Genomic DNA, 13,632 nt, shown 5'->3' on the forward strand with positions numbered 1-13,632 from the left:
TGATTTTTCAAAAATAGCAGATCTACAAGCTCGCAGCGCGCGCTGTGAGCTTGTATATCTGCTATTTTTGAATAGTTAAAGCAGTCAATAATCCTAGGCCTAAATGGGTTAAAAGGTTGCTGAATTTAGATCTGTTCTCACACATAACATTTTCTTTGTCAAATAATACATCAGGCTTAGAACTGTTCCTGGTTGTTCACTTGCTCACTACAGTATGCCACTGCCCCTCTCTGTCAGGATAATCAAGCACTGGAGCAGCTGCAGTTGACCAACAGGCTTCAGATCTCTGCCCTGCAGTCCAAACTGGACGAGACCAAGCACCGCTACCAGGACAACACACCTGACCCCACCCAGCAACTCAGAGACGCCCTGGACACGGCTCAGCACAAGTTGCAGGGCAAAGAGCAAGAGGTCTGTGTGACAACAAGCTAATATAAGCACATTCAAAAGTCAAATGAAAGGGGTTTGGATGGGTTGTGGGTTGTGGTGTTGGGTTGGGTTGTAGCGCCATCTCTTGGTGGTTGTGTGTGTGTGTGCACTGTCCTCTAGCAGTTTCTGCAGTGAAAGCTGTTAAATGGTAGATGGATGTACTTTTAAATAGTTATTTTATTATAATTCTTATAACAAAAAAGAAACCTATTTGTTTTTTAAATCAAAAGTGCTTTAGACTTAACACTTGGGATGCCATCGTTTTGTCATAAATAAGATTAACACTGTATCTTTCCTATTGTTTTTACTTGATTTTCGGTGGCGGAGTGCACACACCGCGGTTCCTGTTCACGTCCGGTCAACGTCTTGTCTTTCACATGGAGAATAAAAAATAAAACCGCAGCGATGCATGAGATACAGTCCATAGAAAATGGCTCCGACCAAACAATCATAAACAAGTCGAGCAGGAGCTGCTTTCGCGACGCATCATGTGATATGACGTTTTTTCGCTCACCAGCCCTTTTTACCTGGTTACCATGGTAACCAGCTAATACATCCCTGGAAGTTTTTGGTGTCGGAAGTGTTAAAAATAAAAAGAGAAAAATAACAGACATGCTGTGTCTCAGGTGGAGGACCTGCTCAGCCAGTTGGAGGAGGTGCAGAGTGATCTGAGCATCAAAGAGGCAGAACTAAAACACCTGACACTACAGCTAGAGATGCTCACCAATCGGAATGAAGCTCATGTCTGTCAGCTTCAGGAACAGATCGCAGCCCTGAAGGTGAGCAGCCACCATTCTTTTCATACCATATCTTAAGTAATTTCATTTGTTTTCAAGCTGATAATTCACCCACCATATAACTGGCATCAGTTTGATTCCTGCCTGAAGTTGCGTTCACAAACATAGGAGATGAAATGTGTTTGTGTGTGTGTGTGTGTGTGTGTGTGTGTGTGTGTGGCACTATTACATATAGGGATGCCAGAAACTGATCTACTGAACTAATGCGTTGTTGTGTAAAAATGTGCATGTCACAAAGGTGCATGTCAAATTCTTCAACAACCCTGTTTGCAGGAGAACGTGTCCAGCCTCACCATACTCCAAGAGGAAAGAGAGGAGAAAGAGGAAACGGAGGAGAGAGAGGAGGAGAGCCTGCCCTCTGCGCTCCTTCAAGAGAAGAATGAGGAGATTGATAATCTCAACCAGGAGATCTACAGACTGCAGCAGGAGCTCGAGAGCGGGGGAGATAACATGGTCAGTGCTCAACAGAGAGCAAAACAACTGAAACAGTGTCCATGTTAATATTAAGACATGCTAGGACATGTATGCTTATCTCAATACGATTGTTTTTGGTTATGTTCTTTATTTTCTGACAGGCTTTAGAGGCTGAGTTGGAGGATCTTCGTTCTCAGGTGGAACATCTCCACTGTGACATCACCAGGCTGCGCCAGGACAAGCAGGAGGAAATGGAGCGCTTGCATGAAGTCATCAGCACCCTGCAGGCGGAGCTCGCCACGCTGGGTCCGATGGTGCATGAAGTCAGCGACTCCCAGGATGGTGACAGCGTTGGTGCATCCCCTTCACCCAGCCCTGAACCATTCTACCACCAAGGCTCTGAGTGGAAGGGAAGGCCACGCAGCCTCAAGCAAGAGCTGCGTCAGACTCGCTCAACCTCCTCTCCCTCTGTTCATCCTCACCTCGATGCTCTGCAGAGTCAGTTAGAGACGGCAGTAGCAGAGAAAGATGTTCTGGAGCGACTGCTGCTCACCCAGGAGGAAGAGTACAGAGGACATGGGGAGGAGTTGGCCAAGAGGCTCAGAGGAGAGAGGGAGAAGGCAGAGGAGCTGCGCGTTGTGCTCGCACTGAAAGAGGCTGAGCTAACGGCTCTCAGAGCCAATGCAGGACAGCTGGAGGAGGAAGGAGCAGAAAGGAAAATGTTGGAGGAGGAGATGGAACGTTGGGAAGCCCAGGCCCAGGAGATGAGCATACTGCGTGGGGAGAAAGCCCAACTTGACACCTTGGTTCTGGAGCTACAGAGGGACAAGATGGAAACGGTGAGAGAGATGGAGAGCCTAAAAACAAGGGAAGGGGGCCTTGAAAGGGAAATCGATGCCTTGAGAGAAAACTCCCTGACTCTGGAGAGACAGGTACAAGAAGCTAGGGCTGACATGGTAGCCATGGAAACACTAGCAGCTGAACAGAAGGTGCAAATCAAAACCCTGGAAACCGTGAAGGGAGAGCTCTTTGAAGAACGTGAGGCATTGAGGAGAAGAGAAGGAAAACTGCAGGAGGAAATAGAACGCCTCAGACAGGAAGTGGTCTCTAATACAGTCCGCATCCAGGAACTAAGCTTTCAGCTGAAAGAAAGGGGAGAAGAGCATGAAGGGGCGCAAACTGAAGTGCTGGTGAGTGGCATCTCAACTTGAGTATCTTTGGTCATGTTTGAACCCAGTACAGTACACCCTGCACCTAGGAAACAATTTTGGGGGGCCAGTAGTTAAGGAAAACTTGATTTGTAACACACGGATGGTACTATGTTGCTTATGTCTGGTGCATAGGTTTTCATTTTTTCTTTTTTTTATACACGTGTGGACCATATCATTTCACATATCACAGGTGAAGTAGAGCTTATAAGAATGGAGAGGATACTCTGTTCTTGCTAGCCACCTAACATTCCCTGCCTGCTCTGTAACTGTGGGCATGGAGCTGTTTCAGCGGCTGCAGGCCAAACCACAGCTGGCTATAGTTAGAGAACAGGGAGACGTGGATGTGTTGTGGCACAGAGACGGCAGAATCTTAGTCACACACGGACACGGAGGAAGTGACTTACGAATGAGGAAGTTGGGGCCGTCATCTTCACAGCTAGAGCAGTTCATTTTGAAGCTTTACTACGGCCTACGACGGGTTCATGTTTTGAATGTTCATCTTGACTGTATGTGGTAAGGAATACTTTCGGGCTCAGAAAGAAATCGTTGCTGACTACATTTCATTAGCTTTGTTAAGTTGTGTGTTATTACAGTAGCACACTGTTTTTAGCTATGTGGAAAGAGCCAGCTTGGTCAAAGTGTAGTATAACCGTAAATGTTGCGTTTGTTTATACAGGACTAGAGCACATGTGGCACTCATTAAAACATTGACTGCCTCAGCTGCCTGCTGTAAGAAATGCTGTCAGACTGAATTACAGTGGGTTCATCTACTGGTGCTAAAGTGGCACGTCTTTTAGCAGAACGCCCCTCAGAAATTCACTCATCAGAGTGAATGTTGGGATTTGCTGGTTACTAAAGGCCTCTACCGAGCATCCTCGTGAAGTGGGCGGTTGATTGTGATGATACTAATGCAAATGATTTTTTTTTCTGTTCCAGACCAATACTGAGGTAACCCTGGCTAAAGCCGTTGCTGCCTTGAGACAGAGGGAGGCGGAGCTAGCCAGACTGGGCGTGGAACAACAGGCCCTGAGGGCAGAGCTGGCTGCTGTGAAAGAGGGGCTTAGTACCAGTACAGAGAGAGCTGAGAAACTGCTGGAGGAGGGACAGGTACAACCATGGAATATTATTTACAGTATTATTTAATTTATCACTGAGAGTGTGGCCGTAGCTGAGTGGGTAGAGACACCGTCTGGGAATCGGAAGGTCACCGGTTCACTCATGGTCTGCCCAGTCTGTCGCGAAGTGCCTCTGATTGGGATGCACAACAAACATTAACATTTTGGCCGATAACATTTAATTGCCTTAAGACCTATTATACAGTAACTGTGATTCTGGGTGCAGATGCAGATTTCTACAAAAGAAAGTGAGATTTATTTTATTAGACCCGTATTAGACTCTGTTTCAAGTGTTCGCTTTCATTACTGAAGGAGATGAGTATGTATTTGTTAAAACAACTTAACCCATTTAGACCTGAGGCCGATTCTAAAAAGGCCATCTAAAACCTAACCTCAGTTTTCTGAAAACCTACTAAAAATTTTAAATAAATGATACTAATACTAATGAGACACAGAGGTGGCTCCTGGCTTCAAAGGTAAAACAACACACTAGTCTCTCCTCCAGATGCTGTATTAATGGCAGCCACTGCTATGTAGGATGGGTAAGGGCAGAAGGCATGTCTATGTACTGTATGTGCAAATGTACTAAACAACAACAACTAAAAGGGACATTAATATGTATTTATATTTGCCTACTATGTTTTCATTCTGCACCTAGGTGGATTCATTGCAGACACAGAAATATGGAGAACATCCCTTCAGATTTGAAATGCCTTTAACATAAATCTCAACTGTCAATGTTATTTTCTCTGTCCATTAGACCAAAGACCGTGCCCTTGTTGAGCTGGAGACCAATAACCAGCGTCTGAAAGCAGAGCTTCGAGGCCTACAGGAGGACCTGGCTGTTCAGGAAGAGGAACTGGCCTATCAGCAAAGAGAACTGCAGCACCTCCGGCAGCGCTGCCACCAGCCGGAGATACTGGCTCACAACGAAGAATACAGTCAGAAAGGTACACACACACACACACACACACACACACACACACACACACACACACACACACACACACACACACACACACACAGTCAATGAGTTGATCTAATTTTATTTTATGATTATAATTCATATTTTCTTTCATCAGATCATTCTGAGAGAGGCTTCGGGGACAGAGTGTGTGTTTCTCGTGACGAAGGATCACTGAGCTCACCAGACGTCCTAAGGAGACATTCTATGGACAGACTCCATGAGAGGTTCCACAGCTCTTTCTCTCTCCAGGCCTCCCATTTGTCTGAGCTGAACACCTCTGACCTCCATCTCCCCCACACCAAGCCCTCGCCCAGTGGCAGGATGGATGTGCTGCACTCCAGGACCATCACCCCAGAGCCAGCCACTCTGAGTACCCACTCCCCAGGCTCTGTCTCTGCCTCGGACAACCTCTCCATGATCAACTCATTGGATATTGATAAAGTATGCTAATCCAGACCGTTACATAATACAACACGCACAGCACTGACATGCGTCTTATTTTTCATCAATATTTCATCTTTTACACTTATTTTATATATTTTAAGTTCTACTCTAAACTGCCTCATAGGTATACTTGGAAGAAAGCATTGCCTTTGTGCCTTTTGTACCCATTTTTAACATTTGCTACTTTTTCACTTGGTCAAGTTTTTAATTTTAAAGTATATTTTTGTTTTCTCCAAGATGCATGACTCAGAAACCATGGACCCGACAGCCCCACCGTCCCCTCTTGGCTCTACCTCTTCTATGTCGGCACCAGAATGGGCCAGCGATGGATATGGCAGCAGTGGGTTTTTACAGCAGTATCTCTGTGCATGTGCTATCATTAAATTTAAACAGCAGTTCTTGTATGTTGTGACATTGTACTGTCCTTTAACCGTTTGTTTTCTTTTTTTTTAGATGTGAGTTCGGAGCTGGGAGTGAGGCTGAGAGCAGAGCTGGAGCAGACAGAACGTCTGGATGCTCAGTTTGTTGAGTACCTTCGCTGCCGAGGCATGAATCCCACAGCGAACACAGACAGTGCTGCGGGCAGTATGAGCTACAGCGATGATCTGCTGTCACCTGAGCTGCAGGCAGGGACCACACACACACACACACACAGCGCATTTTCACCCCGGCTTTTCAAAATAAGAGCGGGCACCTATGGGAGGAAAGGGCACTAAATGGGTTAAAGTAAGGTTGTCCAGGGGGTGTACATCATGCTGCCTCACGCTACAGAAGCAGGAGATGCCTTGCCCTATGGGCCTCCTGGCTCGGCAAGGCTTACTTACCCCAGCCGTGCTACTCACACAAGCTGAGTTGGCAGTGCCCAGACAGGATCAAACCCAGAACCATGCAGCAAATTCTCTACTGATGGAGACTCCTGTTACTGAAGAAACACTCTTTTATATCAATGAGAACTATCAGAATATAGAGCTATTTAATGCTTATTTTAGCAAAGTATATCAATTTAACCAATTGAGAGCTGTGTTGAGAATTCAGTTTCTTTCCTTGTCTGTGTTGAGAATTCAGGTCCTTTCCATGGCTCTCTGTCAACGTATTTGCACATTTCCTTCTAAGTCCAATCAGACCTATAGTGTTGACAGACACGCACAGGGACAGGGGTGATTGCAATACCCATGTTGCTGCACTATGTGGAGTTGTGAATAGGTCAGTTTGTTTACAGTTTCTCTTGTGTTCTTGTTTTTACAGGTTCTATTGAAGAAAGTATATCAGGAAGGCTGCAGAATTCTTGCCCTGTCCCAGCACCGCGGCATGCCCTCATCCCAACTCCACTTCTCAAACTCTAAAACCATGTCATTGGACCAGACTGACCAGACACCCTCTGCTCCTCCAATGAGCTGGCAGCATGAGAAGAGGGCCCTGCAGGAGACTGTAGTAGCTCTCCGGGAGCTGCTCTGTCGAATGGCTCAGAGGGACACGCAGGTATAGGTTCATTCATGCACTTTTTACAAAATCTGACTGAACATTAAAGGACATCATTATAAACTAGAACTAGAAACTAGGTGCAATTCTGGGAAATTGCAAGTGTGGTTCCACTGACGCGAGTCACGAGGAATCTGCTGGGAAATGAGTTCTGTCTTATTGATATTATACATATTGTGATGTCAAGTGAAGCTTGACCAAAAGCTTCACTTTTCTGTTGTACAAAGGTTTATTAAAAGTAGGTTCACTTTGCTGGCTAAATATTCTCAGACCTAGAACAATAGTGTGTTGCCTATAGCAATCACACCAATATAATTACCTATGGCAATAGGCAGATTAATGTAAGTTGGAAATGTATGCATCACCCAGTTATGCAATACCTGTTTGTCAGAGTACCTGTTGTGTCCCTTTTATGCCCATGTATCTTTCGGTCTGTGTCCCTTTATGCCCATATATGGAGTTCCATACCACGTATGACCAAATATGTAAATATGTATCTCTCCTCAGACTGTCTGCAGAGGTGGTGAGGATTTGCAGAGAGAGGACGAACCATGTCAATCCCAGCTGAGAGCAGAGTTCGATGACAACCAGAAACGATTGAACACTGCCCACAACACTCGGCAGCAAGAACAGAAAAACAGAATACAGTCCCGCAGGTACTCAACATCACCAGGGAACTTAAATCAAGGTCTCTTCATTGGGTGTATGAACTCGTTCTCATGTAGAAATGATACACACATGGCCCTCTGTCACAAATAACCACAAATCGTTCCTGTACTGATAATCATGTGCTAGGCATCTTGTTAGATCATTAAGGTAGTATGTATACATATTCATTTTGGTTTCAATTCCAGCCTATGACAATTGTTCGTGGTCTACCCTCTCTCATGCATTCGCCATCTCATGCATTCGCCATCACACTACACTGATCATAAAAGCAGTATGCCTCAAAATAATGTCGTTATTTTCTCTCCCAGCCTGGCTGTAGAAGAGGGAGAGGAGGCCTTGAAGTGGGAGCTGACCAAATCCCAAGAGATCCAGCAGCAACTGGAACAAGAGAAAACTATTGCCAATCGCAGGGAGAGAGAAGAGGAGCAGCGAGAGGTATGGTGTGATCTAGAAGAAATTAAGAAAATATTTTGAGGGTACCCAGTGAAATATCATACTTGATACTGTGTTGTTGACCAGTTGCAAGACTAATACAGGGGTTAAAGTTCTCCGTCCTGGGGACGGATTTCCGTCTTGAGGATTCCCTAGGGGCTATTGATGAGATCAGAGAAGATTCGCAAAAAAAGAAAAAAAGCTGAACCGTCTGCGCTAATTATAATGGCATCAGTTACTACTGTGGTGCGGTAGACTTGCTGGTGTGTCATGTAGTTCTAATTTAGATCAACTACTTCCTGTAAGTAGACTTAAAAATAAAACCAGTTTACGTGACTTGACTTGACTTGATCAGATTACGTTAGGCTCTTATTTTGAAATCCGCCCTACACTGAGAGGAAATTCCTTTGTAGCTACTTGTTGCTGCTGTAAGCTAACTGCGACGATGCATGCTGCTGGATAAACAAAACAACACTTCGATTACTCGCAATAGTTTTTATACTTTTTGGACCTACGCTGAATTCCAATAGATGAGTGGACTGGTGGTGTTATTATATCATGCTGTAAAGGAACGAGACGTCGCTCTGTCTGTAATGTATGGATGGCTGTGTCAAAAGATGAAGTCACTGGAGTTTTACATGTAAACAGCAGGTAGGCTATACTATCTAAATATGTGTTTACAGGGGGCAGCAGTAATTGACAATACGCGTTTGCTTCCTACAGTCTATGGTTTGCTTACGTTCTCTGCGTTAAAATAAGCAACGGAACACTTGTTATGTTTGCAAATCAGAGATTTGGGGGGATTTATTTGTCACTCACAAAAGTGATCCATACAGATGTATGAAATACTTCGGGGTGGTGTTTCATTGGTACCAAAAGCAACGTATAGTGAGTGATTGGTGTTCACTGTCCATGGCAATAGGCGAGATTTCTCCACTGCATCGCAGTGTTTCTCTCATAACATTACCCACGTGTGGCATCGGTTCAGTCAGCGACAATAAGGCTCGGACGTGCTCAGTGCGGACTGTGCGGTCAAAAACAAATGGAGGTGAAAGCCATTCAGGTCCTGGTGTCAAACGGTGAGAGAACCAGGAGCCTGTTTCTGTTGTGTGTGCAACAGAAATCTGTTTATGGCAGCATGGCAGCAACGATAAAAAGACGCTTTTCAAGCGCGGCGGGGGGGAGGGGGGGGTCTTTTTTTTTTTTTGCTTTAACCCCTGTATCCATACAGATGCTAATTCAAAACTTCGGGGCAGTGTTTCATTTGGGACCGACGCAGCGCAGCCTATCATGATTGGTGCTCATGGCTGTACTAGGCGGAGGTTTCTCCACTACGTGGGCTGTGTTTCTCTCATAACATTACCCACGTGTGGTGGTTCAGTCAGCGACAATATGGAGCGGTTGGTTTAGTTGTGAATGAAGATTCGTCTCGGACGTGCTTTGCACAGTCAAAAACAAATGGAGGTGGCCAGACTCTATACTAATGCAGCTATAACTAACTGCAGTACTGTATAGCATCCCCACTTTGTTTTAACATGGGTGGATTGTTTAGCTGTGGTTGGCTGGATGAAACGTTTGACACAGGAAAGCCATTTAGGTCCCTGTTTCTGTTGGGTGTGCAACAGAAAGCTATGTTATGGCATCAACGGTAAAAAGACGCTTTTCAAACGGCGGCGCGGCGGTGCCGAGGGGGGGGGGGGGGGGGGGGGGTTGGAAAATAAATTTCAGTCTTGGGATTTCTTTTTGCTTTAACCCCTGAGACTAATAGCATAGAATGGAGTTCAATATTGTTATTAGTTCCAACTTTACCTGTAACACACTGAAAAATTACCCTCCCCTCCCCAGGCTGTGCAAGTGTCTTTTGAGCAGCAAGGCTCAGAAGTCATTCTCCTCAAGGGCCAGCTGGAGCAGGAGAGGGCTGCCAGCAGCAACTTTAGGAATGAGCTCCAGGCTATACAAGCATCTTTTGAGAAGCAAGGATCAGAAGTTGTTGTCCTTAAGGGCCAGCTGGAGCAGGAGAAGATGGCCTGCAGCAACTTTAGGAATGAGCTCCAGGCTCTGCGAGTGTCTTTTGAGAAGCAAGACTCTGAAGTCATTGCCCTCAAGGGCCATCTGGAGCAGGAGATGGTGGCCTGCAGCAACCTTAGGAAAGAGCTCCAAGCTGTACGAGTGTCTTTTGAGCAACAATGCTCAGAGGTCATTGCCATCAAGGGTCAGCTGGAGCAGGAGAAGGTCTCCTGCAGCAACCTTAGGCGTGAGCTTCAGATAGAACACTCTCGTAGCCAGCTGCTGGAGAAACGCTTAAACGACACTTGCAAGGAACTTGAAGACGAGCGCCAACGTTCTGCCCAGCAACGGGACCTCCAGTCTAATGAACGTAGCCGTCTGGAGCGTCTCCTGAATGACACAGAGTCCCGCTTGACCGATGCCCACTCTCAGTTTGCCGACACCCACAGAAAGAAGGAGGAGGAGAGAGAACACAGCTCTAAGCAACTGGAGGAGCTGATGTGCAGGCAGGAAGCAGATGCGGCCAGAGACAGGAAGTTCATCTCCGACATGCGCTCCCAGCTCGAGCAGGAGCGGACACAAGGGGAGGAGCTAGCCGCCATGACAGACAGGCTGAGGGCTGAGCTTCTGCAGAGCAGGCGTAGAGGAGAGGAGGAGGACCGAAAGAGGAGAGAGGAGTCACAGAAGGAGCAGGAGGCCACGGCCCGCCTCCGAGTCGCCGTGGAGACCCTGAAGGAGCAGAAACAGGAAGCTGGTCGAGCTTTAGAAGCAGAGAGACAGCGTGTCAGGCTCCAAGGAACAGAACTCACAGAGTTGAAGGACAAGCTCCAACAGCTGAAGGACAAGGAGAGGGAGAGGGAGGAGCAAAGGGAGAAAGAGAGGAGGAAGGAGAGACAGGAGCAGGTAGAGAGGGAGAGGCGACAGGAGAAGATGAACAATAGACTGGTAAGATTATAGACAATCATGTTCACACAGTCAAGTATTTTCCTGCAATATCATGGAGCTAGAAACTTTTTTAAACTATCATACATGTACACAACCCCATACCTGTTGAATGTCTGTCCTCAGTGCGAGGTGGAGTTGTTGAGGCAAAAGGATCAGCAGCGTATGCGAGAGCTGCAGCAGACTCTTGCAGAGCTGGAGAGGTCAGAGAGAGAAATGGCTACTGAGAGACTCTCTCGGTCAACTACAGCACAACGACTGACCAGATCCAACCTGTGTCTGCAGAACAGCCAAACTGACACTGCACAGGCCAGTAGCACAGTACAGGTACACAAATGACCATTTGTTGCATTTATGGGGTGTTGCAGATTGTTTTTACTGGACCCTGGGGGGATGGCCAGCCTTAATAGTCAATGTCGGTGCTACAATCCTTTCCTTGTGTGCTACAAAAAGGCAGTGATGTACCTTTAGTGTATCCCATTTCCTTGTCTGCTTTCCCAACAAACTCATCATTAATGCATTACCCCACTGCCAGTGATGTGCAGCCATTCCATATTTTACTGGGGAATCAAATCAAATGGCCCAAGTAACTGTTCAAGTAACTGGATAGAAAGTTCCAATGCTTTTATAACGGATGAAACAGACACAAGGCGCTGAAATGCATTCATTTGTTCAAATTGTTCTATTTGTTTTCCTAATGGTTTTAGCAATAGGTTTAATTGGTCCCACTGTTCCTGCCATAAATCTATATTATTACACTAATTAACCTTCACTTACACTCTCTTGCTCTGCTTTTAAAACTTGTGTAAATTCTGCTATCTAGGTAATTGCACCAAAGGAGTGGAGCAGTTTGTTGGCTGTGGCAAATTAAACGCATTCATTTAAAAACCTAATGGATAATCTTTTGTAAGAATTACTATATGACCTGTTTACCACTCCTACCACTAGAAAAGAAACGAGTTTAGATTACAAATGAGAGGGAATCGGCTGGCTGTCTCCAGGGTCCAGTTCAAGTATGCTTACCGAGTCTTGTTTTGACTTATATTGTATTCTTCTCTTCAGTCCTCTGCATCTTCCTTGCCTTCCTCTGGGCTGGTGAAGAGGTTGTTGAAGGAGAACTCTGAGCTGACAGAGCGTGTGACAACACTGAGTCAGGAGAGAGTGACCCTCAAACACAAGCTGTCCCATCTGGAGCGACAACTACGTCGGACTGAGAACGAGCTCGCCAAGGTCACAGCAGAAACAGAGAACAGACCCATTAATGATGCCGTCACATTCAGCCAGGTCAAGGTGAGATGGGAATAACGGATGCCATTCTGTCATTCTTCTCCACACTGAAAATGTAGCGTCATGAGACAAACGTAACACTGTTTTGTTATTGACCAGTGGCACTGTTTGTTTGTAGGTGCAACGTCTTTATGAGCGTTATGTGCGTGCCGAGAGCTTCAGGAAATCTCTGGTATACCAGAAGCGCTACCTGCTGCTATTGTTAGGAGGCTTCCAGGAGTGTGAGAATGCCACGCTGTGTCTGATTGCTACTATGGGAGTTCGCCCCTCCTCCTCACTGACCTCCCAACGCAGACCCATCACACGCTTCAGAGGTGCTGTAAGAGCTGTCATTGCCATCTCAAGGTAGGAAGCATGCCAGGCTAAAAGGGATTTATTTTCTGCAGCCTTGCACGATCATCTTGCATAATAACATAATGACTTGGTAAACAGGACATTTGCTATTAACTAATTATCACTCACTTTTTTTTTCAGAATGAAGTTCCTGACCAGGAAATGGCAAAAAGCAATGCAAAGACTGTCTGGATCTGGGATTGTAAATGACCATTCCTCAGGTCAGCCTAAACAACATACTGTATTTCTATCAAATACTGTACAGTATATGTGTCAGCATGTGTAAGTTAATTTATTTCCATCTCCTTATTTCTTATAGGATCTAGAACTGAGGTTTTGAGGCAGCAGCACCAATCAAACTCTTCACCACCAAGTCGAGACAGTAACCCCACTTGTAGAGAAACAGTATCAACACTTGTACCACCAATGAAATCCCCTTTCAGGCTGCACAACAGGTTAGGTTTCTCTCAAATAAAGGCTACTTAAGTTTGAAAATCTGAGTACTTTTTGGGGTTTGAGTGTTATTTAAATATACTTTTTTTTTTTCTTCATTATTTTTTTTCTGCACCCCAGGGCAAACTCCAGCTCAACTATAGCCTCTGGGCAATCCGGGGGAACATCCCAGGATCCAGAGCGATCCTTAACGGAATACATTCACCATCTAGAGAAAGTCCAGCAACGACTGGTGGGAACGCAACCAGGTGAGGAAGACTAAAGAGTACCAATACATCTATTGTGCATTGAAACTTGGAGTGGGAAATGTGAGAATCAACACCAAAAAACAAAGGGTGAGGGTGTGAGGTTTGTAGGACTGGGATACACCGCCAATCTTTAGACCTGTCTGTGTAATTATGGAACACTTTCTCTATGACAAACTGTCACCCTAGTTGCAAATGTGTTGGTTATTTTTTTACTTGACTATCTATGACTGTAATGAGCTGTAGCATACAGCTCATTAAACTCATTCCCTGCCAAAAACGTCTTATGGACAGATTTATTTGAGAGCAAAAGACTGAATTGACATTTTTTTTAGTTTTTGTTGCATTTTTTCAAATGTTGCAACAAAAAAATTAATGGCATTTTCAATCTAACTAGGGAATGCTTGG

General features: G+C 45.4%; 1 protein-coding gene across 2 annotated transcripts in view; it reads left to right on the plus strand.

Annotated features, from left to right (window-relative positions):
* pcnt (pericentrin) overlaps window positions 1-13,632 on the plus strand; it is a 46,999-nt gene that overhangs the window by 30,972 nt on the left and 2,395 nt on the right. For both annotated transcript variants that reach the window (XM_080751424.1, XM_080751425.1), the window contains 19 exons: window positions 238-411; window positions 1,056-1,208; window positions 1,500-1,679; window positions 1,802-2,830; window positions 3,788-3,958; window positions 4,727-4,916; window positions 5,049-5,374; window positions 5,615-5,717; window positions 5,831-6,003; window positions 6,623-6,856; window positions 7,364-7,512; window positions 7,834-7,960; window positions 9,803-10,909; window positions 11,033-11,233; window positions 11,969-12,196; window positions 12,312-12,538; window positions 12,668-12,747; window positions 12,846-12,981; window positions 13,100-13,227. In XM_080751424.1, the coding sequence (XP_080607550.1) occupies window positions 238-411; window positions 1,056-1,208; window positions 1,500-1,679; window positions 1,802-2,830; window positions 3,788-3,958; window positions 4,727-4,916; window positions 5,049-5,374; window positions 5,615-5,717; window positions 5,831-6,003; window positions 6,623-6,856; window positions 7,364-7,512; window positions 7,834-7,960; window positions 9,803-10,909; window positions 11,033-11,233; window positions 11,969-12,196; window positions 12,312-12,538; window positions 12,668-12,747; window positions 12,846-12,981; window positions 13,100-13,227 (5,116 nt within the window). The remainder of the gene's footprint in view (window positions 1-237; window positions 412-1,055; window positions 1,209-1,499; window positions 1,680-1,801; window positions 2,831-3,787; window positions 3,959-4,726; window positions 4,917-5,048; window positions 5,375-5,614; window positions 5,718-5,830; window positions 6,004-6,622; window positions 6,857-7,363; window positions 7,513-7,833; window positions 7,961-9,802; window positions 10,910-11,032; window positions 11,234-11,968; window positions 12,197-12,311; window positions 12,539-12,667; window positions 12,748-12,845; window positions 12,982-13,099; window positions 13,228-13,632) is intronic.

This window comes from Nannobrachium achirus (genome assembly GCF_963921795.1).
Source record: "Nannobrachium achirus genome assembly, chromosome: 20".
Lineage (NCBI taxonomy): Eukaryota > Metazoa > Chordata > Actinopteri > Myctophiformes > Myctophidae > Nannobrachium > Nannobrachium achirus.